This window comes from Stomoxys calcitrans, chromosome 4 (assembly GCF_963082655.1).
Source record: "Stomoxys calcitrans chromosome 4, idStoCalc2.1, whole genome shotgun sequence".
NCBI classification, from domain to species: Eukaryota; Metazoa; Arthropoda; class Insecta; order Diptera; family Muscidae; genus Stomoxys; species Stomoxys calcitrans.
Genome location: NC_081555.1, coordinates 18,866,123 through 18,893,518, shown reverse-complemented (window position 1 = coordinate 18,893,518; position 27,396 = coordinate 18,866,123). Strand labels below are relative to the sequence as shown.

Genomic DNA, 27,396 nt, shown 5'->3' with positions numbered 1-27,396 from the left:
GTCCGAATAGCGTGTTGCATAGCCAAACCACTTGTTAGAGAAGGAATGGCAGGATACCTCAGAAATGTCACTAAATCTCCCCTTACCAATGAGGGGAGAACCACCGCTGAAAATTTTTCTGATGTTCACCCCGGGATTTGAACCCAGGCGTTCGGCGTCATAGGCGGACATGCTAACCTCTCCGCCATGGTGGCCTGGACTACTTCAGGAGCCTGAAATAGCAGATGGGAAGAAAATGACACTGATGTGGATGCTTCTCCAGTCCGTCAAACTCCTCTCGTTTCTTGATAACTGCCTTGCACGGCATTGTGGTTTAGCTCTATCTGTACTCTTCTTCTTCTCTTTTTGGGCAAACACAATGGGTCTAAGGTCACCAAATAAAGCGGTTAGCTAGCGAAATTGCTAGACGTTTACTCTCAACCTTACCAAACCTGGAGTGGGCATGGCCAATGTTGTAAGATGGAATCTTACTCTGTTGCCGTATTACCAAAACCCTCTGTCCTCACAATGGACATTTAACGGCAGACCTACCGCTTTTAATGGACATGAGCTCACTGAGCTCTCTAACGTGAATCCTACCTGGCAATGCCCGATGGCGGCAAGAGTATGGGAAAGCTGAATTTTCTATGATCTAGGTCATCTTGCAAATATTTTCTCCAAGAGATCTCTGCAAATACATTGACAGAACGATATGTTTCCAATAGGGGACACTAGGGTACAACCGTAAGCCCTAACAAAGAAAAGATCCATGTTTGTTTAATTAATTTGAACATGGTCGTAGAGACATTGATAATGCAGAACAGCTAGATATCTAAGCGATACGGTAACTAGGCAAAAATCTGCACCGTTTTTATGGTAACTTTAAATGTGGTCTTAGAGACACTGATAATGCATAACGGCTAGATATCTAAACGATGCGGTAACTAGACAATATGGCAACACCTACATCGTTTCCATGGCATCTTCGAATGAGGTCGTAGAGACACTGATGATGCACAACGTAGTAGACGTTTTTATAAGGTGGAAAATGCACAGAGTTTCCATATTGGCTTTAAATTTGATCGTAAAGATACTGAAGTTGCATTAAAGTTAAGAACTGACATTGGACATAAACTTCTGAGTGGGAAGCCCTAAAACGAATTTAACAAAATTCGCCTCGTTAAATAACAGAAGTTTGCCCCAGTTCCTTAGTGGAATGAAAGTTCATGGACAAATTTGCAAAAAAAAGAAAATAATAATAATAAATAAATAACACAAGTAACACTGCTCTCATTGTATGCAGCCTCGTTTAAATTCTTGAGAAATTTTACAACTCTCAAATGCTCATGTATAAAAAAAACTCAACATAAATATGCACTTTATTTCTTAAATAAAGTCTTGAATCTTATCAACAATATGTACAATTCATATTTTTTTCTATCTTAATTATTGCTTTGCATCGCTTGATAAATTGTTCGTATTTTTCATTAAGCCATTTGTGTGTTGTTCTTGTTCCTCGGGTATAACATCCATGCTGCCTTTGCCGCCATTGGAGTTACTGCAAGATTTCGAAAGATCCTCTTTACTCTCGCCAATTGATTCGTCTTCCGTCGTATAATTTTCATTTAATTCCGTAGAATTCGTATAGGTCTTGGTTAAATTACTATTGGGCGGCTCCTCCTCCACAAAGCTGGGCGTACGTGAAGAACTGTTGCCAATTTCCGAGCTGGCCGTGACCACAACCAAAGGCATTTGTTTTTGTCTTATACGTTTGGCTATGGGAGGCACAAATAGCTCATGTTTAATTAAAGTTCTGGAACTATCGGTGTAGATTTTGTCATTAGAATCCCATTTGAGTTTGTCAAAGATCCAGGATAGCACTATGCCACCCAAAAATGCTATTAGAAAACCGCAAACAGCATACCACATATAGGAAACTCTATAGAGATAAAAGTAGTGGGGCTCTTCTTCGGCATAGTTGCTAACTTTGCTTAACAATATTTTGCTAATATGGCTAGTTGGGTTAGTGCTGACGGGACAACCATCGGTTTCCAAGGGAAGAGTAGGTATGGGAGGTCTTGGTTTGCCAAAACCCGTCCAGAATGAAAAAGCAAAACTTAGCGTTAAGGCAGATAAAGCGCCCTTCTGATTAGCCATCTGCACATACATGCCCAATGTAAATAGACCCAACAGAGGGCCTCCAATAATGCCGAAAATCGAAAGAGCTGCTTGCAATAGGCCTCCCATAGAGCCAGCCAAAAAGGCCAATCCCAAGCATACACCACCATAAAGTATAGACAGCAATTTTGAATAAAAAGTGGTTTTGGCATCACTGAGCTCGATGCGTTTGGTATAGGCCACCAAGGGTTTAATGTAATCCTCCAAGGTTACAGCAGCTAGAGATGATATGGCTGAAGATATGGTAGACAAACTGGCCGAGAATATGCCGGAGACAAACAAGCCCGATATGCCGGGCAAATGACCCATGGTGTCCACCACAAACAAAGGCATTAACTGATCTCGAGAAGTAATTCTGCCCTCCAGCAGAGGATCACAGTTCTTGTAGTAGTAATATATACAAAGACCCGAAAAGCAAGTTGTAAAGCTGAGCAGCATGAGTATGGGCAAACTCCACCACAAAGATCTGGCTGAATCCTTCAAACTACGCACTGAGAGTAGACGCTGTACTTGGGTCTGATTAACGCCATATATGGCCAAATATGTGGCCATGCCACCAATTATTTGGGTAAAAACTGTATGCCTTGTAGTGGGATCCACACTGAAATTGAAGAACTCTAAACGTCCACCCTCTTGGGCTGCTGTCCATATGGGTCCCAAGCCACCGGCCTTGATGCCAGCACATATGATGATTGAAAACACAGAGGCAAACATCAACAGCGACTGAAATATATCGGTGACCAAGACAGCTTTCATGCCTCCCAAAGTGGCATAGAAAGTACAAACCACACCCACAATAATTATGGAGAAAACAATATTCAATCCGGTGACCGCTTCCAAAGCCAGGGCTGGAGCATACAATGCAATACCCATGTACAAAATCATTTGCGCCGAAAATGCCAAGGATGCATAGAGTCGGGTGGCATAACCAAAACGCAGCTGCAAATACTCATAAACACTGGCAGTTTTGAGGCGATAAAAGACAGGCAATATTAAGTAGGCTGCTGCCGGCGTGGCCAGAACATAGGATATATTAATCAATACAAATTGAGTGCCAAACTGGTAGTTTTCCGCCGAAACACCCAACAATGTAATGGCGGACATAAAACTGGCCATTAAACTAAAAGCCACTGGCAGTATGGGCATGGAACGATCAGCTAGTAGATATTCTCGTGTAGTCTTTTGTTTGCCACCAGTCAGACGATAGTAGACACCTATAGCCGCAGATACCAAAAGCACTATGGCCAAGATGGTATAGTCCCAGGCTCCCAATTGAGCCATGTTGTCGTTGATGTTGCTTCTTCTTAAATTTGAAAGGTGGTGTAGTTCGAATTTGTATAAATTTTATTTAGTTTTGGACTTTCAGCTTTTCACAACGTCATGTTTGCTGGAATTTAAAACAAGAATTTTTTGTTTGACACCACCAACACCGCCATTTATCTTTCGAAGGTCTTTTCTTCATAAATTAACCATAGCAACAAACAATTATATTTGTTTTTTAAGTGAATTTATATTAGGTATAAAGTATTTTTGCTGTTTTTTCCCCTATTTTTTAATATGCAAAAATGGAAATTTTACTATTTGATTCAAAACAAAAGTTTAACATGGTATGCAGAAAAGAGAACAGCTGTTTTTGGTGGACTTGACAGTTTAGCCATGTGCGTAAATACCATGTGTGTATGTGTGACTTTAGTTTACAATAAAAAACGCACCAATGGGGAGGCTTCACAGAGAGTATTAACAAAAAGAGTTGACAAAAGTTTAATAACACTCAGATAAATAGTGGGAAAACAGGGATGTTAAAAGGATCGTTAAGATGGGGTAACACGTTCGATTGAAAAAAACACATGCATTGGGAAAAAGGAGAATTAATAGCCAGGGTTGTCGAGAGTGGTTAATGTGGTATTTGTATCATAGAGGCGTTTTCGCAATTAATATGATTCAAATACAACATTCCAAGTCTTCTAACCAAAGATGGAACGCGTGGTTAGTGTGTTTTGCAATCTCTGGCTTTCCTTTTTCAAATCTCCTATCATTGAGCTCGTCTCGAAACAAACGAAAAAGTTGTTTTTTTTTTTTTTTTTAAATGGGGTTGTTTTGACTGTAGAGACTGACTCGGAAGAGGGTTTGAAAGTAATATTGCAAGTCACACACGATTTTTATAGAGAAAATGTCGAGAATTTGAAAGCCCGTCACGGGATAGCTGTGAGCACTACACAGCCTCCTATCTTGAGCTCGTCTCGAAAGAGAAACAAACGAAAAAGTTTTTTGTTTTTTAAAAACGGGGTTGTTTTTGACTATAGAGACTGATTCGGAAGAGGGTTTCAAAGTAATATTGCAAGTCACACACGATTTTTATAGAGAAGAGGTCGAGAATTTGAAAGCCCGCCAAGGGATAGCTGTGAGCACTACACAGCCTCCTATCTTGAGCTCGTCTCGAAAGAGAAACAAACGAAAAAGTTTTTTGTTTTTTAAAAACGGGTTTGTTTTTGACTATAGAGACTGATTCGGAAGAGGGTTTCAAAGGAATATTGCAAGTCACACACGATTTTTATAGAGAAGAGGTCGAGAATTTGAAAACCCGCCACGGGATAGCTGTGAGCACTACACCGCCTGGAACATCTGTGTGATGTTCATTGCTGTCACGAGAAGTTTAGCTGCGAGTTACCCGACGCGTCCACAAGTTGCGTAGTAGCTGCAATTGCAATCGCAGACAATCAGCGATATCGAGTAGTCCCAGTGAGAGGCCGGGCTCTTGCACAAATACTGAGTGCCTATGATGGTCGATATGCCAAGGCGGGTTATTGGCGTCTTTAAATACGCAATGGCCACCCTGTTTCTGCGGCGATCGGTGCTTTGGATCGAAAGGAGCTTGCTTGCCACTGACATATAAAAATTTGACTACAACAACAACAGAATTTGAAAGCATAATTCGAAGATACTGAATGGAACATTACCGAATAACCAAATGATCGATTACAGTTCCGTGTCCCGACTTGTTTATGCATTGTCTGCTCTTTATGGTCGCATTGGTCGTACGCTTAGCTGGAGACGACCAATGGACCTTTTGTATTATCGCCCCTCGTTTGAGGGAAGAAGGCACATAACCCAAAAGCCCGGACTCTCTTTTCGTCACTACTGCAAGTGCCGGTAGAGGGCACGGGCCTTCCACATTTTGGAGTCTCTTCTCCAATATACGTGATCTTGTAAACATGTGTCTGATTTCTCCACAAATACATCGACAGGACGAAATGATTTTGAGAAGGGAGACGTAAAATCCTATATGCGTACATAGTGTCATTTCTTTGCACACAAATCACAAGAAGACCATTGTCTGGTTTGTGTTTCGCACTAAAATAGGCAACAAAAAGAAAACTCGACAAGGGGCAAAGAGGTAAATAAGGCTTCTAACATGCCAGTGAAAGATTTTTGCGATACCTATTCACCAGTCGCTTGATCGTCAGTAAATCGAATGATGTCTGTTGTATCAGTGAAAAATATTTTCGAAATCCATTCAAAATATTTTGTGATGGTGTTTCTGAATGAAGACCTTGTTTTTTATGCTCCGTCTGGCAAATGTAAAAACAAAGTCCTCAAGTCGCTTGGTGCTGTGAACTTATGGGGCTTAAGAACTATTAGAACTTATGGGGATTAAAAATATCAAATTACCGATTTTATTGCCCCTATAGTAGTCTAAATTCTTTGAAACGTTTTAAAAAACTACAGTTGACAGTCATATTTCATTTTAGCTTATATTGAAAGTCATTTAGGGATTATCTTTAGCAAATTGTTATAATTCAATTACCACCACACTTAACGTTAGCGATAGCCAATACAATGTTTGTGATTTTTCCGGCTTATAGCCGTACACGTTTTATCTATAAATTATGCGATAAGATTAAGCACGCTTATAGCCGACATTGAATTGTCGCGGAGGAAAAAAGACCTTCGAAAAATAGTTGACATGTTGGCATTAAAGACAATTTGAAATAAACACATACAGTTTGTAATTTTAAATAATTGATAATTTTTTTTTAATTTTTCTATTTCTGTGTAATTGTTATATTTTTAAAGATACGTTTTTAAATTTCATATTTATTTACTATTAATTTTATTTTTTAGGGGGTTTTTGTCATTTGTTTACTTTTTTAAAGTGGCTTTACATTTGTTTATTTATTTTTTAAGTCAAATACATTTTTTTGTTTATTTTTTTATTTTATTACGAGTTTTAGGCCTTTTTCACAAAACTTAATGAAATCTTACGATAGATTTATTTGGCAGTTCTATAAAGGAAATCTGTTAACCTATATTAAAACCAAATAAACCGGTGTTAAAATTTCATATTTGTTTATTTTCCATACTCTTTTTTTCCTAAATTTTTTAATTTTTTTAAACATTTTATTGTTTTTAATTTTTTATTGTTTTTATATTTTATTTTATTTAATTTTTATTTTTTTTTATTTATTTTATTTTTGTTCATTTTTATTTTTTTTTATTTATTTTATTTTTGTTCATTTTTATTTTTTTTTATTTATTTTATTTTTTTTCATTTTTATTTTTTTATTTTTATATTTTATTTTTATTTTTGTTTTTTATTTTTATTTTTTCATTTTTATAAATTTTTTTATTTATTTATTTATTTTTTTTTATTTTTTTTATTTATTTTTTTTATTTTTTTTTAATTTTTATTTTTATTTATTTTTTTTTTAATTTTTTTTTTATTTTTATTTATTTTTTTATTTTTATTTTTTAATTGGGCCATTAAGGAAAATTTATTCCTCTGGCCGAACGTAGATTTCCAAACGCCTCGATCTTTTTCGCTTCTTCTGCAATCTCTCATACCGAAGTTCGACATGTCTGTCTCCACTTGGTCACTTCATCGGAGTTTTGATCTTCTCCTTTAGCGTATTTTATTATGGTCCCTTCACAAGACGTCTTAGGCTGAACTTCTTCATTCATTTCGAGAACATGACCTAGCCAACGCAAACGTTGTATACGTTTAACTATGCCATCGTCGTCATACAGCACGTGGTTCATACGACGCCTATATTCCCCATTAACACAGACTGGTCCACAATTTTACGAAGGATTTTTTTCTCAAACACTCCAAGTATCGACTCATCTACTTTCGCAAGTATCCATGCTTCGGATACATATATGTATATATACATATTTCTTTGATATTATTTATTTATTTTCTGTTATTTTTTCTTTTCTTTTATTTATTTTTTTATTTTGTTTTTTTTTTTTTTTAAATTTTTTTATGTTCTATATTCTTTATTTCTTTTCTTTATCTTTATTTATTTTGTATGTTTTATTTTTTTACTTTTTTTTATTATTTCTTTTTTATTTTTAATTAATTTTTTTTTTAAATTTTAACTTTTTTATACCCTCCACCATAAGATGGGGGGTATACTAATTTCGTCATTCTGTTTGTAACTACTCGAAATATTCGTCTGAGACCCCATAAAGTATATATATTCTTGATCGTCGCGACATTTTATGTCGATCTAGACATGTCCGTCCGTCCGTCTGTCTGTCGAAAGCACGTTAACTTCCGAAGGAGTAAAGCTAGCCGCTTGAAATTTTGCACAAATACTTCTTATTAGTGTAGGTCGGTTGATATTGTAAATGGGCCATATCGGTCCATGTTTTGATATAGCTGCCATATAAACCGATCTTGGGTCTTGACTTCTTGAGCCTCTAGAGTGCGCAATTCTTATCCGATTGGAATGCAATTTTGCATGACGTGTTTTGTTATGATATCCAACAACTGTGCTGAATATGGTTCAAACCGGTTCATAACCTGATATAGCTGCCATATAAACAGATCTGGGGACTTGACTTCTTGAGCTTCTAGAGGGCGCAATTCTTATCCGATTTGAATGAATTTTTGCACGAAGTATTGGGTTGCCCAAAAAGTAATTGCGGATTTTTTAAAAGAAAGTAAATGCATTTTTAATAAAACTTAGAATGAACTTTAATCAAATATACATTTTTTATACTTTTTTTCTAAAGCAAGCTAAAAGTAACAGCTGATAACTGACAGAAGAAAGAATGCAATTACAGAGTCACAAGCTGTGAAAAAATTTGTCAACGCCGACTATATGAAAAATCCGCAATTACTTTTTGGGTAACTCAATATTTTGTTATGATATCCAGATTTGTATATAGCTGCCATATAGATAAGGTCTTGGGCTCATAAAAGGCGCATTTATTGTCCGATTTTGCCAAAATTTGGGACAGTGGGTTGTGTCAGGCCCATCGACATTCTCCTTCAAATTGGCCTAGATCGGTCCAGATTTAGATATAGCTGCCATATAGACCGATCTCTCGATTTAAGGTCTTGGGCCCATAAAAGGCGCATTTAATGCCTGATGTCGCCAAAATTTGGGACAGAAAGTTGTGTTAGGCCCTTCGACATCTTTCTGCAATTTGGCCTAGATCGGTCCAGATTTAGATATAACTGACATATAGACCGATCTCTCGGTTTAAGGTTTTGAGCCTATAAAAGGCGCATTTATTGTCCGATGTCGCCGAAATTTGGGAAAGTTTGTTGTGTTAGGCCCATCGACATTCTTCTTCAATCTGATCCAGATCGGTTTAAGGTTTTGGGCCTATAAAAGGCGCATTTATTGTCCGATGTCGCCGAAATTTGGGACAGTGAGTTGTGTTAGGCCCCTTGACATCTTTCTGTAATTTGACCTAGATCGGTCCCGATTTGGATATAGCTGCCATATAGATCGATCTCTCGATTTAAGGACTTGGGTCCATAAAAGGCGTATTTATTTTCCGATTTCGCCGAAATTTGGAACAGTGAGTTGTTTTAGGCCCTTCGACATCCCTCTTCGATCGGTTAAGATTTCGATAAGCTGCCATATAGACCGATCTCTCGATTTAAAGTCTTGGCCCCATACAAAACGCATTTATAATCCAATTTCGCTGAAATTTGATACAGTGACTTATGTTAGGCTTTTAGACATCTGTGTCGTATATGGTTCAGATCGGTTTATATTTGGATTTAGCTGCCAAAAGGACCACTATTGAACCAAAATTGAACAGTGACTTGGGTTTATTAGACCTCTCAATGCCCGTGTCGCATTTGTTCCAATTCGGACCATATTTGATATAGCTGCTATGGGGGCATAAGTTATGCATATTTCACTGGACTTTGACGAAAGGTGGTTTTCATATATACCCGAGGTGGTGGGCATCCAAAGTTCGGCCCGGCCAAACTTAACGCCTTTTTACTTGTTTGCTGTTCGTTTTTATTTTTTTTTTTTTATTTTTTCATAATACTTTTTTTGATTTTATTTGTTTTATTTTTTAGCTAAATTTTTTAATGTGTATTTTTTAAATTTAACATTTGCTTTATTTTATTATTTTTTTTTAATATTGGGTTGCCCAAAAAGTAATTGCGGATTTTTTAAAAGAAAGTAAATGCATTTTTAATAAAATTTAGAATGAACTTTAATCAAATATACTTTTTTTACACTTTTTTTCTAAAGCAAGCTAAAAGTAACAGCTGATAACTGACAGAAGAAAGAATGCAATTACAGAGTCACAAGCTGTGAAAAAATTTGCCAACGCCGACTATATGAAAAATCCGCAATTACTTTTTGGGCAACGCAATATAAGACCGCTGTTAACAAAGTTTTTTCTCAATGGAACGCGCGGCTTTTATAGAAATTTTTTATTTATTCGCAGTTTAGACAGTGATTTATTTTTATATTTTTTATCTTGATTTCATTTCACACAACACATTATTTTTTTCTTAAAAATTTTCTCGACATTAAATTTTTTGCATAACATTTCTTCGTTTTTCAAATTTAAAATTATCCAAAGTTTTTTTGTTTTTAACATGATTTTTTTCTCATTTCGCTTATAACAAATTTATCAAATATTTTGTTTTAATTTTTTTGTACAATTTTTGTTTAATTTTTTTACTATTTTTGTTTAATTTTTTCAACTTTTTTTTACATTTTTCCGTTTTCATTTATTTTGTACCCTCAATGTTGTTTGCAATATTAATTGCTTATCACCTTGTTGGTTTAAGGTTTATCAAACGAATGCAAAGGTTTCGTTTCGTTCTTATTAGTTCAGCACTATATTCCAGTGATTTTATCTATGAAATCAACCAGGCAATTGAGAGTAGAGTATATGAAGTGCCTAATCTTTTGATTATACAATTGTTAGACACTTGATCAGAGCAATATTTTCCCAATGAAATGTTTATTTTTAGTGACAAATTGTTATATGCATATATAAATTTAAAGTTTTTCTTTTTTTTTTGGATTTTATGATAAATTTATTTCAGCATCGAGTGCGCAAAATTTTACCATAATTTATGTATTTTCACCTAATTTTACAATTTTTGTTTGTTTCTCTTTCGGGACGAGCTCAATGATCGGAAATTTTCTTTGCAAAGTGGAAAAAGAAAGTCAGAGATCGCAGCACTCACCAACCACTATGGGACGCGTTTCGTAATTTGGTTAGAATAACTCATCGGTCATATTAGGTGTGAAGACGTCAAGGGCCATACGTTGGTATGTTGCACTTATACCGAATTTATTGCGAAAACGCCTCTACGATATAAATACCACATTAACCACGCTCGTCAACCCTGTCTGTTAGCTATACTTTTCCCAATGCATGTGTTTTTGTGTAATGGTAGATATTTTGTCTACACAATTACACTACTCCCATGGCATACACATGATTCTTGTGCATCTGTTGGAAGTTGTATTGATGGCTTCGAATGCTAGACAACGGCAATGGCGACGGCTCTTTCCGTTGCTCCGTGGGTTCGAATCCCGGCCGAGCTTTTTCGAATTTTTTTTTTCTTTTTCTAGTTTTTTGCCTTTTAGGGCGAAGATCATTTATTTTTAGAATTTTTGTTTCTTTCTCTTTCGAGACGAGCTCAATGATCGGAGACTTTCTTTGCAAGTTGGAAAAGGAAAGTCAGAGATTGCAACACAAACCAACCAATATTTTACTCTATTATTTTATACCCTCCACCCAACCTGGGGGTATACTAATTTCCTCATTCTGTTTGAAACTCCTCGAAATATTCGTCTAAGACCCTATAAAGTATATATTGGGTTGCCCTAAAAGTAATTGCGGATTTTTTAAAAGAAAGTAAATGCATTTTTAATAAAACTTAGAATGAACTTTAATCAAATATACTTTTTTACACTTTTTTTCTAAAGCAAGCTAAAAGTAACAGCTGATAACTGACAGAAGAAAGAATGCAATTACAGAGTCACAAGCTGTGAAAAAATTTGTCAACGCCGACTATATGAAAAATCCGCAATTACTTTTTGGGCAACCCAATATATTCTTGATCGCCTTGACATTTTATGTCGATCTAGCCGTGTCCGTCCGTCTGTCTGTCGAAATCACGATAGTGGTCGAACGCTTTAAGCTAGCCACTTAAAATTTTGCACAGATACTTATTATTGATGTATATCGTTGGGGATTGCAAATGGGCCATATCGGTTCAGATGTAGATATACCGCCCATATAAACCAATCTCCCGATTTGATTTCTTGAGCCCCTGGAAGCCGCATTTTTTGTCCGATTTAGCTAAAATTTTGCACATAGTTTTCTGTTACGATTTCCAACAACTGTGTCAAGTACGGTCCGAATCGGTCCATAACTTGATATAGCTCCCATATAAAACGATCTCCCGATTTGACTTCTTAAGCCCCTGGAAGCTGCATTTTTTGTCCGATTTAGCTAAAATTTTGCACACAGTGTTCTGTTACGACTTCCAACAACTGTGTTAAGTACAATCCGAATCGGTCTATAACCTCATATAGCACCCATATAAACCGATCTTGCGATTTGATTTCTGGAGTCCCTAGAAGCCGCAATTTTTGGCCGATTTGGCTGAAATTTTGCATGTGGTGTTTTGGTATGATTTCCAACAAAGGAGCCGAGTACGATCCAAATCGGTGTACAACCTGATATAGCTCCCATATAAAACGATATCCCTATTTGATTTCTGGAGCCCCTGAAAGCCGCAATTTTTGGCCGATTTGGCTGAAATTTTGCATGTGGTGTTTTGGTACGATTTCCAACAAAGGATCCGTGTACGGTCCAAATCGGTGTACAACCTGATATAGCTCCCATATAAACCGATCTCCCGATTTAATTTTTTGAGCCTTTATAAGACGCAATTTTGATTTGGCTGAAATTTTGCACATAGTGTTCGGTTATGACTTCCAAGAACTGTGTTAAGTACGGTTCAAATCGGTCAAGAACGTGATATAGCTCCTATATAAACCGGTCTCCCGACTTGATTTCTTGAGCCTTTATAAGACGAAATTTTTGTCCGATTTGGCTGAAATTTTGCACATAGTGTTCTGTTATGACTCCCAACAACTTTGCTAAGTACGGTTCAAAACGGTTAAGAACATGATATAGCTTCCATATAAACCGATCTCTCCATTTGACTTCTTGAGCCCCTGGAAGACGCAATTTTTGTCCGATTTGGCTAAAATTTTGCATATAGTGTTCGGTCATTTTATATGCATTTTAAAACGGGTATTTTGTTTTTTTTTTATTTTTTTATACAGCGGTCAAAAAAAGTATTCATCATTCAATGTTTTTTTTTTAATAAGTCTACAAAAGACAATTGGAATAAAAACATATTAAACTAATGATGCAGTAGTGCTTGTGTGATATATATGTACACAATTTCATTGTTTTTAAAGAAAAAAATAGTATTTATTGGAACAAAAAGGGCCATTTTACAGCTGAACACAAAAAATTAAACAAAAAAAGTATTCATCATTGCAAAAAAACAAAAAAATAAATAACATAATTTAAAAAAATTAATACTTTGTTATTCGACCACCGCGTCTTATAACTTCTTTTAAACGGTTTGACATCGATTGGACTAATTTAGCGGTTATATTTTGGTCTATATTAGTCCATTCCTCCATTATCACCTGTTGCATTTGACTCTTGCTCGAAAAATTGCGCGTTCTCAATTTGCGTTTGAGATGTTCCCAAAGATGTTCAATTGGGTTCAAGTCGGGACTTTGAGGAGGAGTTTTAATGACTTTGGGGCAGTTATAGAGCATCCACATCTTGGTATTTAAAGCAGAATGTTTGGGGTCATTATCTTGATAATATTGAAAGTTATTACCAAGCCCAAGTTTTACAGCACTATCTTTTAAATTCCTCTTTAAAATGTCAATGTAATACTTATGATCCATTACTCCATTAATAATTTCAAGATTTCCCGCTCCTGAAGCCGCCATACACCCCCAAACCATTAAACCACCTCCACCATGTTTTACAGTAGCAACTGTGTTTCGTTCTTCAGGCTCTGTATTTGGTTTTCTGTACACTATGACCTTTCCATCGCACCCAAAAAGATTAAACTTGCTCTCGTCTGCAAAAATGACTGTTTTCCAAAATGATTCGGGCTGTTTTACATACATTTTTGCGAAGTTTAGCCTTTTCACTCGGTTTATTTTATTTATAAAGGGCTTCTTACGTGCAGTTCTTCCTCTGTAACTATGCCTTTTGAGTGTATTTCGAATTGTTTGTGTAGTAACTTCCTTCCCTAAATATTCCATAGTGTTTTTACGAAGAATGGTCGCATTTGTCTTCGGAGTTTTCTGAACTTGCCGCACTAGCCAACGCACATCTCCAACTGAAAGTGCTTTTGGTCGACCAGATCTTGGTTTATTGTCAACAGTTTTCGTTTCTGTCCACTTTCTGATGATGGATTGTATAGTAGATCGTGGTCTATTTAATATTTCACTGATAGTTTTTTGAGTTAAACCATTCCTGTGGTGTTTTATTATCAAAACTTTTACCTCATCAGAAACCTCGTTTTGCTTACGACCCATTTTGACAAGAACTATATTTTCAATGAAATTAAATATTTGCTGTCAAAGGCAAAGCCTCCTTTACTAAATAAAACAGAAAAGGGGGATTCCCAAATAATATTTGAATTTGACTTTGATGATAGCACATCAATGATGAATACTTTTTTTGTTCTGTTTTTGGTGTTATTATATAAAATTGCATTTTTTGCGCTAATTAAATTTATTTTTTGAATTTATTTTAAAACATATTACGAAAAATAAACTATTGCATAAAACTGCATTATTTGTTTACTTTAAATTTTCTTCAATTACCCAAAATAAGTGAATTTATTATCAATTTTGCTAATGATGAATACTTTTTTTGACCGCTGTATATATTTTGTTAATAATACTTCTTTATTTTTATAAATTCCAATATTTTGCAGTAGAAAAATTTGCTTCCACTTTTTTTATTAACATTCTTTACAAAGCAATAATGATGTCATTTATAAGTTTTATTTTTTTATATTTTATAACAATATCTTTTTTATTTTTATGATATAGTTTATCCAACCTCCATTGCACAAGTGTTAATTGTTGTAAAATTCACTTTTTTTGTGGGGTTTTGCATTTTTTTTTAAAGTTTTTGTATTTTTTTTTAATAATGTTTACTCTTAATTTGTTTTTTTTTGTGGCCAATTTGTTTACCGTCCATTAAATCTCAGGCTTTTGACATTTTAAAAATCACTTTTTTAAAAATAATTTCTTAATTTTTTTTTTATTTTTCCTAAATGTGTATTTGAGTTGTTACTTATTCCAGCTATGGCAGATAAATGCAGCGCACCTTTCACCATGGCACAATTATAATTATTAACCATGTGCCGGCGTTGAGATAAACAATTTAATGGCGTTATTAGCAATTACTGGATGTGAATGCTATAGGCACTCATTGGGTGTTAAGAAGCACACATGAAAATTACGAAAAACAAAAAAGACAAGGAAAAACGGGCAAAGGCGAACATTGAGTTCAATTCGAATCACAGATACCCTGTTGTGCGTACCCCATGGCAGCCGGTTATACGTACCGTCTATGGGACCTATATCAGGTTATAGACCGATTTGGACCGTACTCGGTACAGTTATTGAAAGTCATAACGGAACACCACATGCAAAATTTTAGCCAAATCGGACAAAAATTGCGTCTTGTAAGGACTCAAGAACTTAAATCGGGAGATCGGTTTATATGGGAGCTATGTCAGATTATACACCGATTTGGACCTTACAAGGCGCAGTTGTTGGGAGTCATAACGGAACACCACATGCAAAATTTCAGCCAAATCGGACAAAAATTGCGGCTTTTAAGGGCTCAAGAAGGCAAATCGGGAGATCGGTTTATATGGGAGCTATATCAGGTTATACACCGATTTGGACCGTACTCGGTACAGTTGTTGGAAGTCATAACGGAACATCACATGCAAAATTTCAGCCAAACCGGACGAAAATTGCGGCTTGTAAAGCCTCAAGAAGTCAAATCTGGAGATCGGTTTATATGGGAGCGATATCAGGTTATAGACCGATTTGGACCGTACTTGGCACAGTTGTTGGAGGTCTCAATAGAATACAATGTGCAAAATTTCAGCAAAATCGGACAAAAATTACGGCTTCCAGGGGCTCAAGAAGTCAAAAGGGTGATCGGTTTATATGGGAACTATATCAGGTTATAGACCGATTTGGACCGTACTCGGCGCAGTTGTTGGGTCATAACGGAACATCACATGCAAAATTTCAGCCAAACCGGACGAAAATTACGGCTTGTAATGCCTCAAGAAGTCAAATCGGGAGATTGGTTTATATGGAAGCTATATCAGGTTATAGACCAAATTGAACCGTACTCGGTACAGGTATTGAAAGTCCTAACGGAACACCACATGCAAAATTTCAGCCAAATCGGACAAAAATTACGGCTTCCAGGGGCTCAAGAAGTCAAAACGGGAGATCGGTTTATATGGGAGCTATATCTAAATCTGAACCGATAAGGCCCATTTGCAATTCTCACCTACATCAATAAGAAGTATTAGTGCAAAATTTCAAGTGGCTAGCTTTACGCGTTCGACCGCTATCGTGATTTCGACAGACGAATGGACATGGCTAGTTCGACTCAGAACATAGAGACGATCAAGAATATAAATACTTTATGGGGTTTAAAACGAATATTTCGAGGTGTTACAAACGGAATGACTAGATTAGTATACCCCCATTCTATGGTGGTGGGTATAAAAACAACTTAAAAGAAGTTCTTAGGATATACCCCAGTTTCAAAACTGGTTTTCCCTATCTATGACTTTATCTTTTGTATTTTTGTTACCAACGCTATGACAATTTTTCTCTATGCACCCACAATACCGCGCTTTATTAGCGAGCGAATGCTAAATCAGCAACAACGTCCATAAACAATGCTGAACAAATATAAATATGGGAAGTGTAAATATATATAGAAATAATATGAGGTAGAGTATAGGAAAATATTAATTCGCCAACAACTTAAACAAATGCATTGTGTATGAAATTGAAACAATGCCGCCAACGCCACCATTACTACTACCGCTGCTGAGAAATGATATTAAAAATTGGCCAAGAAACTCGATTAAGTGGTAGTACCCAAAATCAACAGAACAAATTATTTGCCATCCGCTGTAATTTTGGTTTATATGAATGAACAGAAGGGGCGATAAATGAATCTCATTTGGGAGGAAATGCATAAAATTGAAATTTTGCTCAAAAAACACGTTTCTGGCATGTATATCACAATCATCATATAACTTAAATATAGACAAAATTTTGTTTCCACTGGACAACTACAGAATTATGGAAAAATTTCTAGTTGACCTTTAAGATCGAGGATTTTCTTGCAACGGAAAACGAAGGCCAGAGAATACCACGCAACAATCAATACCATGACAGCCGGTTGTACGTACCGGATTGACCACATAGAGTCCCTCCTTCATTGACAACCAACCATTTCTTGGGGATCAGGCCACCTCCCCGACTTCATAACTTCTGAGCACCTGATTTTTGTCAATCAAAAGAAGGCCGATTGGGTCGGTTTCAGAGAGTATACCAATCGCCGCTTCAGCGAACTGACACCCCCCTCAAATTCGCTAGTGCCCAGAGGATATTCCGAGACATCATTAACGCAGTAACCGTTCGCTTTATACCACCGACCGAATACCCCAAGTGCGGGCCAATTTCCCGGTGCAGGTAGTGGTACTCGCAGATGTATACGATGGGATTCAGGGATTCAGGAGGAGAAGTTTTAACATGACATAGTACGTCAGAAATGTCGCCTTCATTAGAAGGGGATAACCACCGCTGCACATTTTTTTTATGATGGTCTCGCCAGAATTTGAAACCAATCGGCACTGGACCCATCGAAGGCATCGCCAATACGTCCCTCCAGCCAGAAACGACAGGGTCGCGAATTATTTGTGTGGTCATCAGTCATTTGTGGAATTTTGGGATAAGCTTGCACAGTTGCCACGGACACAATATGCTACGTAAGGATCGCTCAAGGAATGGAGGTGGGAGATTGAACTTCGTGATACACCATTCCGTGTATAAGGCAAGAGAGGAAAATAAATTTTGTCCACACAATAAATAACGATTGCCACAAGAAAAACTGGTCACTAAAGTAGCCCATGACTATTTTAAAATAAAATAATTTACGATTGTTAAAGAAAATTACCCCCAATGTTAACCACGATTCCCAGGGAAAAAATAAACCAAAAAGATATCACGAATATTAAAAGAATAAAAAGAAGAATTGTTCCAAAAATCTACGAAGGCCGAATGAAATTTTCCCCAAACTTATTGACGATTGTTGAAAAAAATTATCCCTTAAAAAAAACAAGGAAAAACATACAAAACTGTCCCTTAAAAACTTAAAAATTACAAAAAAAAAATAGTTCTTCAAAAATCTTCCCTAAAATAATTCACGAAATGTAAAAAATTCGTAAATAAACCAAAATAAACCAAAAAAAAAAAATTTGTCTTCAAAATGATTCACGATTGTTCCTAAAATACCCCACGTTTGCCAAAAGAAATTTTTCTCCAGAATAATCCAAGATTTCACGATCCAAGACACACGATTCCCAAAAGAAATTTGTCCCTAAAATAATCCAAGATTTCGAAAAAGAAGTTCGAGCAAGATTTTTCAATAAGAAACAACAAATATATGAAAATAGATCGAATATTTAAACAATTCCAATTTGAACAAAATTGCTCCCATAATATTCCAAGATTGACAAAAAAATTGTCCCCAAAATAATCTACAACCGGCAAAGGAATAAATAATCCACAACCGTTAAATTTTCTTTTCACGATTGCAAAAAGAAACTTGTCCCCAAAAATACTCCAAGTTTGCCAAAAGATATTTGTCCCCAAAATAATCCTCGATTGACAAAAAAAAAAACAGTCCCCACAAAGGCCAAAAAAAAAGAAAATTGTTTAAAAAAAATTCACGTTTGGAAAAAGAAAATCGTTCCCACACTAAACAACGATTTCAAAAAGAGGGATATTGTCCTCAAAATAATGCAGGACATGCAAAGAAAAATTGTCCTCAATCGCAATAGATAAAAAATTGTCCCCAATCACAATAGATAAAAATTGTCCCCAATCACAATAGATAGTAAATTGTCCCCAAAAAAATCCTCGATTGTTTAGGGAAAATTGTCCTTAAAATAATCCACGACCGGCAAATGAAAATTGTTCCCAATCACAATAGATAGTAAATTGTCCCCAAAATAATCCACGATTCTTAAAACAAAAATGTCCCCAAAGTAAACCACGATTGTTAAAACAAACATGTCCCCAAAGTAAACCACGATTGTTAAAACAAACATGTCCCCAAAATAATACACGATTGTTAAAACAAAAATGTCCCCAAAGTAATCCACGAATGCCAAAAGAAATTTGTCCCCAAAATATGGGGATATATGGCTAAATCAATAAACGGTTTAAATCAATACTAAAGAAATATAAAAAACTTAAGTAAATCATCTAACGGCCTTATTTGCAAAACTTAATGAAGCCTTAAAATAAACCTATTTCAAATCAAATAAACCTATTTCAAATCTAAATCAAGTTTTGTGAATAAGGCCGTAAGTGTATAAATCTTACCAATTGTTAAAATTTTCACAAAAAATAAGCAACAATGTTGCACAAAAAACCACTTTAACATAGGGGAAAATAAAATTTGCTTTATAAATAAATTCATATAGTTAATTTTTTTTAACTGCAATTTTGTTTCCACAATTTGCTTCATATCAATGTTATTATCTTGCGTCGTGGTGATTGTATATATATATTTTTTTGACTATTGTATTTTAATTATATTTGCATCTCTGTTTAATGTACACACCAAGTTAGAGTGTGTGTTTTATTTGGCAAGAATTATGATGTACGTACGTGTTTTATAAATACAAAGTAAATTAATTTATAGCCCAATTTGTGTGGCCCGCCCGGAATGCTGTTTTAAGTCAAAAATCTGAATGTTATATGGTTGGTTAAGGCTTTTGATGAGGGGCCTTTGATGATGATAAAGTTGATGATGAGCCAAAGATATGTCATAATTCTAGCGAAACATAATGGCACAACACCTTTAACTTTAAAAAAGGAAATATATATTTATAATAGTAATCTCACATAGAGAGTTTTAGAGACCTTGTGAAAGTTTATTTTAAGCAATTAGAAATGTTTTGTAGACGTACATAGGTGAGATAAGTCAACATTGTATCATGCTTACCAATGTCATTTAATTTCGAAAAAAAAACGTCTAGACTAAAATCTATAAAAGCAATTAATAATCGGCTTTAGGTTAGCAACGACCATTTTATGCCGTGCATTATTCGATTTGATTACCATCTCTCGAAAACAGAAATGTTGGCAAGATAAAAATGCATGTGGAAATTTGAAGGACTTAATTAAAACAGAAGAGGTGGATTTTAAAGATGAGACAGTGCCATCTATTGGAGAAGAGTGTTGTAAATACTCCACAAACATAGATTTTTCTGGTTATTGAAGGAATTTTAATTACTATACGGATATAAACGAATTATATTGAAGATTCGGTAGGGGGAAATCTGTCTTTCCACTCTTAAACTAAAATGTATCAAAGTAAATAAAGAGATATATGCGCTGTAAAACAAGTAAAGCCTGACAGTTTAAAGATGTAGACGCAAGATGCAGAGTTTTTGAATCTGCATATATAGCAACAAATATTTAGCGAAAGAAATTCCGAGTAAAGTCTCCAAAAGGAAAAGACGATCATGTGCCTTCGTTTAAAAAACTAAGGCTACTATGACCCCATTAAGGCCTGACTCTCGATTCCTTAGGGCATTTGTTGTATTGGCGTAGATTTTTTATGCCCTCCACCGTATACAAATTTCGTCATTCTGTTTGTAACACCTCGAAATATGCGTCTGAGACCCCATAAAATATATATGTTCTTGATCGTCATTTCATTTTAAGTCGATCTAGCCACTTCCGTCCGTCCGTCTGTCTGTCGAAAGCACGCTAACTTTCGAAGAAGTTAAGCTAGCCGCTTGAAATTTTGCACAAACACTTTTTATTAGTGTCGGTCGGTTGAGATTGTAAATGGGCCTAATCGGTCCATGTATTGATATAGCTGCCATATAAACCGATCTTGGGTCTTGACTTCTTGAGCCTCTAGAGGGCGCAATTCTTGTCTGATTTGACTGAAATTTTGCACGTGGTGTTTTGGTATCACTTCCAACAACTGCTCTTAAGTATGGTTCAAATCGGTCTATGTTTTGATATAGCTGTCATATAAGCCGATCTTGGGTCTGGACTTTTTGAGCCTCTAGAGGTCGCAATTTTTGTCCGATTTGACTGAAATTTTGCACGTAGTGTTTTGGTATCTTCTCCAATAACTGTGTTAAGAAGGATTAAAATCGGTTCATAATCTGATGTAGCTGTCATATAAACCGATCTTCGATATTGATTTCTGGGGCCAATAGAGCGCGCAATTCTCATCCGATTTGGCTGAAATTTTGCATGAGGTGTTTTGTTATGACTTCCAATAACTATGCTAAGTATGGCGCAAATCGGTACATAACCTGATATAGCTGCCATATAAACCGATCTAGGATATTAACTTCTTGAGCCTCCAGAGGGCGCAATTCTCATACGAAGAAGGAAGAAATTTTGTACAACGGCTTCTCTCATGACCTTCAACATACATTTTACAGTTACCAGGAGGTACATGGAGGTCACCATAGACCAGAGGTTAGCGTGTCCACCTATGACGTTGAACGCCTGGTTTCGAATCCTGGCGAAAACATCAGAACAAATTTTAGCGGTGGTTATCCCCTCCTAATGCTGGTTACATTTGTCAGGCACTATGCCATGGAATGTTCATGGGCAAATTTGCAATTTGCATGTGGGAGGTCAGTAGCGTAATGTTACCATGTCCATTGCGGGAATTGTGCTGGCGACATGTGAGGTTTGCTAAGAGACTATATTAGTGGTCAAGACGTTGAAAGCTCTAGCACCGGCCCATGTTAGGTCAATACCAAAAGAAAGCAGATTTTAATAACTACTGAGGTACTTTCTTTGCGGATACCGAACCGTTGGGGGTCTAAGATGGGCGATGTTACAGGTGCTATAGTCTTTGTCAATGGCGTCATGTTACCAGGTTTGTTGCGTTAACTATCCCAGAGGCTTTTGTGAGGTTATTAGCCATACAAAACTTCTCTACGATGGGGTTCGCTTAGAGACGATATACGAGGACAAGGCGCTGAATGGTCTGGTATTCGGAAATGTGAAGGCAGATTTTAAGAACTTTCCGGGAATGGAAGCTGGTCTACCGAACCTTTATTCATGGGAAGGGTCTTAGATGAACAAAGCCACTGAAGCGACAGGCTATATTTGGATCTAAGGACGTATAAATGGCAGCGTTTTTCATGCGGGGGTTTTTCCGATTTTACAGTTATTGTGGGCGGTAATTATCCTTGCGATATTGGTAGGAGCCCTGCTTAGTCATTGAAATTTCAGATCTCTGATTTTTTACTGGACATAAGGGTCTTCATTGTTTGTACTACCGAGGAGCTGGAAACGGTTGAGCAACTTTTGTGCCACTGCCCGCCAATTTTGGTGAAAAGCCACAGTAACCATGGATGAATGAGAAGAAAAACATTTTATTTTGTTCAAAAATCCGACTCAAAAATGCCGTCCGCATTTTATGAGTCCATAACCACTTCTATTTACCTCGTTTGAAAGTAGGAAGTCGAGTACAAGCCAAGTTTCTCTACAGAACGATTCAGCCCAACTGAAGAAGCACACCTACTACCACATACACAGGCTGGAATATTAAGCTGCGATCTGCTTGGCGACAAGATGTTGAAGAACACGAATGTACTGGAAGTCGATTATATTACCAAGTTCCTCATCTCGTGCCTGGAGCCCCTTAAAGTTCCTGTTGCCTGGGAAGTGCACAAATATTCCTATGCCTATTTTCCTTTTAACGGCCGTATTGTCGGCTACTCACTTTCTTGCTTCAATACTGAGTGCCTATCATATTCGATATGACAAAGCGAGTTATTGGCGCGGCGATCGGTCCTATGGCCCACTGACCATATTTTTCCCATTTCATCTCTTAAATCCAACGAATATCAAATAAAAAAACACTTACCGTGACTTGATACCATCCAAATTGACTAGGTGATAGTTTGCGTCCTCGACCAAATTTGCCTTTGGGTATTGGTGAGCCTTTGCGGCGAGATCCTTGTGAACGATCTTCATACTGCAAAAAGGCAAAAAATAACATCAATCCCATTTTCAATTTCTTTAAATTCTATCCATACATTCAATGTTGTCACCAAACCATCCATATCCTCATCATCTTCCAAACGGGTACGCAAAGCCAATTCATTGACTCGGCCTTTAATAGCGCCTTTATTTTGAAATGCTGAAGGCTTAAAACTCACTCTTCTGGTGGTATTGCGTTCTTTTTTGCGTCCATCATTATTACGATCGTCGTGTTCTGTCCCCCCAAAAAAAAAGAAATGTTTGTGGTTTTTTTCCCCAAAAAGCAGAAGAAAAAAAAAACATTAACAATTTCGCAATAGACAAAGAATGACATTTTTTTAACCATTTTGATAATCATTTAATGCGGAAAAACGAGAGCCTGAGCCACCACTGGCTGTATTATTATAGTTTGGACGCGGTCCTCTGGGTTTTGGCATACTTATGGGATATTGGTATATTTAATACAATTTCTTAATTTCTTTGCAATATTTTCAAGGAGAAAAACACGCTTTGATATATATATCTCGTTCAATGGCTAATGTATGGCGCGTGTATGTGTGTTTGTTGTTGTTTAGGTATGCGTTGACAAGCTGTCAAATATAGCAAGACAAATACCAAGTACCCGTTAGCCAGTTATTTATGTATCAATAAAAAAATACAACACTGCGTCCTGGCATAACTGAAGTTTATGGGGTATGCACATGTTGTAATGTTATATTGTATGAGAACCGTTAATTCAGTCTAAAATGTTGAGTTTTAAATTGTGATTGTTGCTGTAAGGTGTTAAATTATTGGAAGCAGTCCTCCTAGGATCGCCATTGGCAGTAGGCCACATACAACTATTGTGCTTTACTCGGCATTCCAGCGGATTCGCTAGCTCATGGATAAATACGTCTAAATTAATTAAATATCAATAAAACAAACAAACTAAGTTATTTTAATTTTAAATAAATGTTTCTCGGAGTTCATATATGTGATTTTATTCAAATCTTAAACAATTTTGACATTACAGAACGTTTAATCATTGAATAATTATGTTACGTTCTTCCTCTTTTAGTTTTGTCATTCAAAATGAATGATGACACCATATGTTTCGATAAACGGCGATAAGATTAGCAGCTTAGCTAATCGGGGATAGCATTTTTCTCCATACAAACTAAGCGAGAAAATCCGCTTAGTGGGTAAATAAAACACCCTCCTCCTCCATTAAGAAACAGGGGCAAACTTCTCTCATATCATTGTCCAATTCAAGTTTGATAATAAGGGGGCTGAAAGATCAGCAATGATCCCGATCCATTACAACACACAACAAATACAGGGCGAGAGTAGGAGATAATTATAGGGCAACAAGCTGGAATATCAGAAGTATTTCGGCCGGATACCTAAGACGAATATTGATGAAGAACTGAGGTCAAACCCGAGTGCCAAGGATACAGTAATGAAATGGAACGTCTCTAACCCAAGTGCTTTCTGGAAACTGTCGTTTCACCTGCAGCTTGCAGCTTAATGGGAGCTTACTTTACACATAAGGATCCATACAATTACCGAAGATTCCGTGGAAGGACAGAAAAGATCCTATGGTGACATCCAGTCCCGGACAAGACGAAGCTTAGAGGAAGAGTAGGAAAGAGATCAATAGGATACTTTTGGAAGATTATTAAAATGTTTATGGTGAGTTCCATTCAGTCCATGACATTCAGACGGTGAAAATCAGAGAGCGAAAAAAAAGATAGGAGGAGCAACCAACGTACAATACAAAAACGAAAAGGCCACAGAGCTTTGGTCAACATCCAATTCACTGGGTCAGCCCTATTATAATTCCCGCTGGCAAAGCGTGGCGTTCAATATGATGTCGAGTGCGATTCCAATGAATTGAAGTTGCATTGATCCGTTATGGCTTCTACCAGCAGTAAGAGGTCATGCATCCTGAGCCCAAAGGTAAGTGATATCCTGTTCCGCGAAACACTCGATCACCCTTCAACAAACGCGTCAGTCAACGTCCCATTCGCAGGAGGGTTCATCAGTAATTCATTCCTGGCTAGCTTATCGGCCGCATCATTAGCCGTTACTCCTTAGTGACCCAGGAATCCTCGTTTTTCCCCGAAATCTTTCACTTCACCAAGAAGGTGGTACAGAGAAGGGTTTATGCATTTCTGACTAGCTTGTAGGCTGACTCGTTCTGCGAATCTCCTTAATGGACCGTTACCCATTGCCATATTCGCTAGGTTATCTTAGAAAGCGACAACCCTATCAAGAGTTGGTATAGAGGAGAGTTCATCAGCGATCCATTCCTGGCAAGCTTGTCGGTTGCCTCGATATCCGCCATTCCTAAAGGCCCAAAAACCCCGCTTTTTAAGTAGATCTCTTTCGCTCTACCAAAAAGCTGATACAGAGCATGTAGGCTGCCTCGTTTCCTGCCACTCCCGTATGGGCCGGGACCCAGCAGAGCTTGATAACCTCCTCCGTATTGGAAGAAAAACTTTGCATCTCCCCCCCTGACTGTCCACGTATATCGCGAAACAGACCGATTATGCACACCGCCTCGTTCCCCGCCAATCCCGTATGGCCCGGGACCCAGCAGAGCTTGATAACTTCCTCATTATTGGAAGAAAAACTGCGGATCTCCCCGCCTGACTGTCCACGTATATCGTGACAGTTCGATTATGCAACCGCTCCGGTATCGATATCTGCTGAAATGCTATCAGGATCGCAAAGATCTCTTCCGGAAAATGCTGACCCCGTTCAGAAGTTTGCCTAAGGGACCTCCTTTTTATAGCCGAGTCCGAACGGCGTGCCGTAGAGCGACACTTCTTTTGAGCAGAAGTTTTAACATGGCATAGTACCTCACAAATGTTGCCAGCATTAGTAGGGGAAAACCACCGCTGAAAAATTTTTTCTGATTCGAACCCAGGCGTTCAGCGTCATAGACGAACATGCTAACCTCTGCGCTATAGTGGCTTCCAGAAGTTTATAAGACTCCCTAATTCCAGGCAACGCAATGTAGACTTGTCCCAGTATCCTCAACAAATTTTTATTTATCCGCGTATACAGAACGTCCTGGGAAAAGTAAGGTATCTCAAGCCCATAGTTTCCTTTCCGCCATCTAATTTTTGAAAAAGGGTCCGGGGATGGGCTGTCTGAAAATTGCGGAATAGCTTATATGACTCCCTAATTCTAATCGACCAACTAACCTCCAGTCCTGAAGGAAGGACTGACATCTTTGGTGCAGCGGGTCCTGGGAAAAGCGGGTTACTTCTAGCTCAGAGTTCCCTTTCCGGGATCCATTTTTTAAAGAAGGTCCGTGCAGAGGCGGTTTGGAAAATCATACTCCCGTCCAAAAGCTTATATGACTTTCTTATTCCAATCGATCAGCCATCCTCCTGTTCTGAAAGAGGGACTCTCCTGCTGTTTGGCATCTCTGGTGCACCGGGTCCTGAGAAAAGCGGGTTACTTCTAGTCCAGAGTTCCCTTTCCGGGATCCATTTTTTTAAAGAAGGTCCGGGCAGAGGCGGCTTGGAAAATCATACTCCCATCCAAAAGCTTATATGACTCCCTAATTCAAACCGACCAACCAACCCCCAGTTCTGAAGGAAGGACTCTCCTGCTGTTTGGCATCTCTGGTGCACAGGGTCCTGAGAAAATCGGGGTACTTCAGCCCAGAGTTTCTTTACCGGTATACAATTTTTAAAAAAGGTCCGGCTGGTGTAATCATACTCCCGTTCAAAAGCTTGTATGACTCCCTAATTCTAGCTTACCAACCAACCCCCAGTCTTGAAGGAAGGACTCCCCTGCTGTTTGGCATCTCTGGTGCACCGGGTCCTGGGAAAAGCGGATTGTTAAAGAAGGCGGCTTGAAAAATCATACTCCCATCCAAAAGCTTGTATGACTCCCTAATTCCAACCGACCAACCAACCCCCAATCCTGAAGGAAGGACTACAATGCTGTTTGGCATATCTGGTGCCACGGGTCCTGGGAAAAGCAGGGTACTTCTAGGCCAGTGGTTCCAATGTTTAAAGAAGTTCCTGGAAAAGGCGACCTGAAAAATACTACACCCGTCCAATAGATGAAAAAACACCCAAATTACAACCGACCAAGCAACCCCCAGCCATGAATGCGGAATTCTCATGCTATATGGCATCTCTGGTGCACTGCAAAAATTCTTTTTTACTCGTAAGACTTACAACCCCTTTAGCCTATCATTTTAAACATGTTAAACCTTTGTTTAATGCATGAGACACCATTTATAATGTAGTAATTAAACTAAAATCGACTTTTTTTAACAACTAACCATTTCAAGATACTTACAGATCTAATTGTGCATATTCATGTACGTTTATTTAAGTGTTTTTACCCATTCATAGTATCTGTCATTCACACGTCATTTGTTACTAATTAAATAATTAATACAGCCATTAGGAAAATGCAACAGCTTGTTGTTGGTTTGGTATGTGGCCATTGTTCAATGTACACAAGTCATAAAATTGATAAATTAGCGCCAGTATGCACTTTAAATAACAAAATTAATTTAGTTCTTAGTCTAAATTGAAATTGAGAACGTAAACACAATTTTCCACTTTATTTTGATTTTTAT

General features: G+C 37.2%; 2 protein-coding genes across 7 annotated transcripts in view; both read right to left on the bottom strand.

Annotated features, from left to right (window-relative positions):
- Positions 1–23,360, bottom strand: part of LOC106087098 (nuclear RNA export factor 1) — a 59,954-nt gene extending 36,594 nt beyond the window's left edge. Inside the window, exons 1-3 of one of the 2 annotated variants that reach the window (XM_013252013.2) lie at positions 23,149–23,360; positions 22,862–23,040; positions 22,690–22,800 (exon numbers count right to left, since the gene is read on the bottom strand). In XM_013252013.2, the coding sequence (XP_013107467.2) occupies positions 22,690–22,800; positions 22,862–23,040; positions 23,149–23,242 (384 nt within the window). In that variant the 5' untranslated portion in view covers positions 23,243–23,360. The remainder of the gene's footprint in view (positions 1–22,689; positions 22,801–22,861; positions 23,041–23,148) is intronic. The other variant, XM_013252014.2, reaches the window with a different exon arrangement.
- On the bottom strand, positions 1,324–15,230 carry LOC106087097 (putative sodium-dependent multivitamin transporter). Of its 5 annotated transcripts, none has more exons than XM_013252009.2 (2): positions 14,655–15,230; positions 1,324–3,544 (listed from the first exon to the last, which is right to left on the bottom strand). In XM_013252009.2, exon 2 carries the CDS (start codon positions 3,436–3,438, stop codon positions 1,426–1,428), a length of 2,013 nt encoding a protein of 670 aa, XP_013107463.2. In that variant the 5' UTR covers positions 3,439–3,544; positions 14,655–15,230; the 3' UTR covers positions 1,324–1,425. The 5 variants fall into 5 exon arrangements, with proteins under 5 accessions (XP_013107463.2, XP_013107460.2, XP_013107464.2 ...); XM_013252006.2 differs by having other exon boundaries at positions 14,691–15,230; XM_013252010.2 differs by having other exon boundaries at positions 14,794–15,230.
- Positions 23,361–27,396: the final 4,036 nt, after the last annotated feature.

What these genes read in the sequence shown, in the direction of transcription:
- LOC106087097 (XM_013252009.2), bottom strand. Translation starts at nt 3,438, where the DNA reads ATGGCTCAATTGGGAGCCTGGGACTATACCATCTTGGCCATAGTGCTT.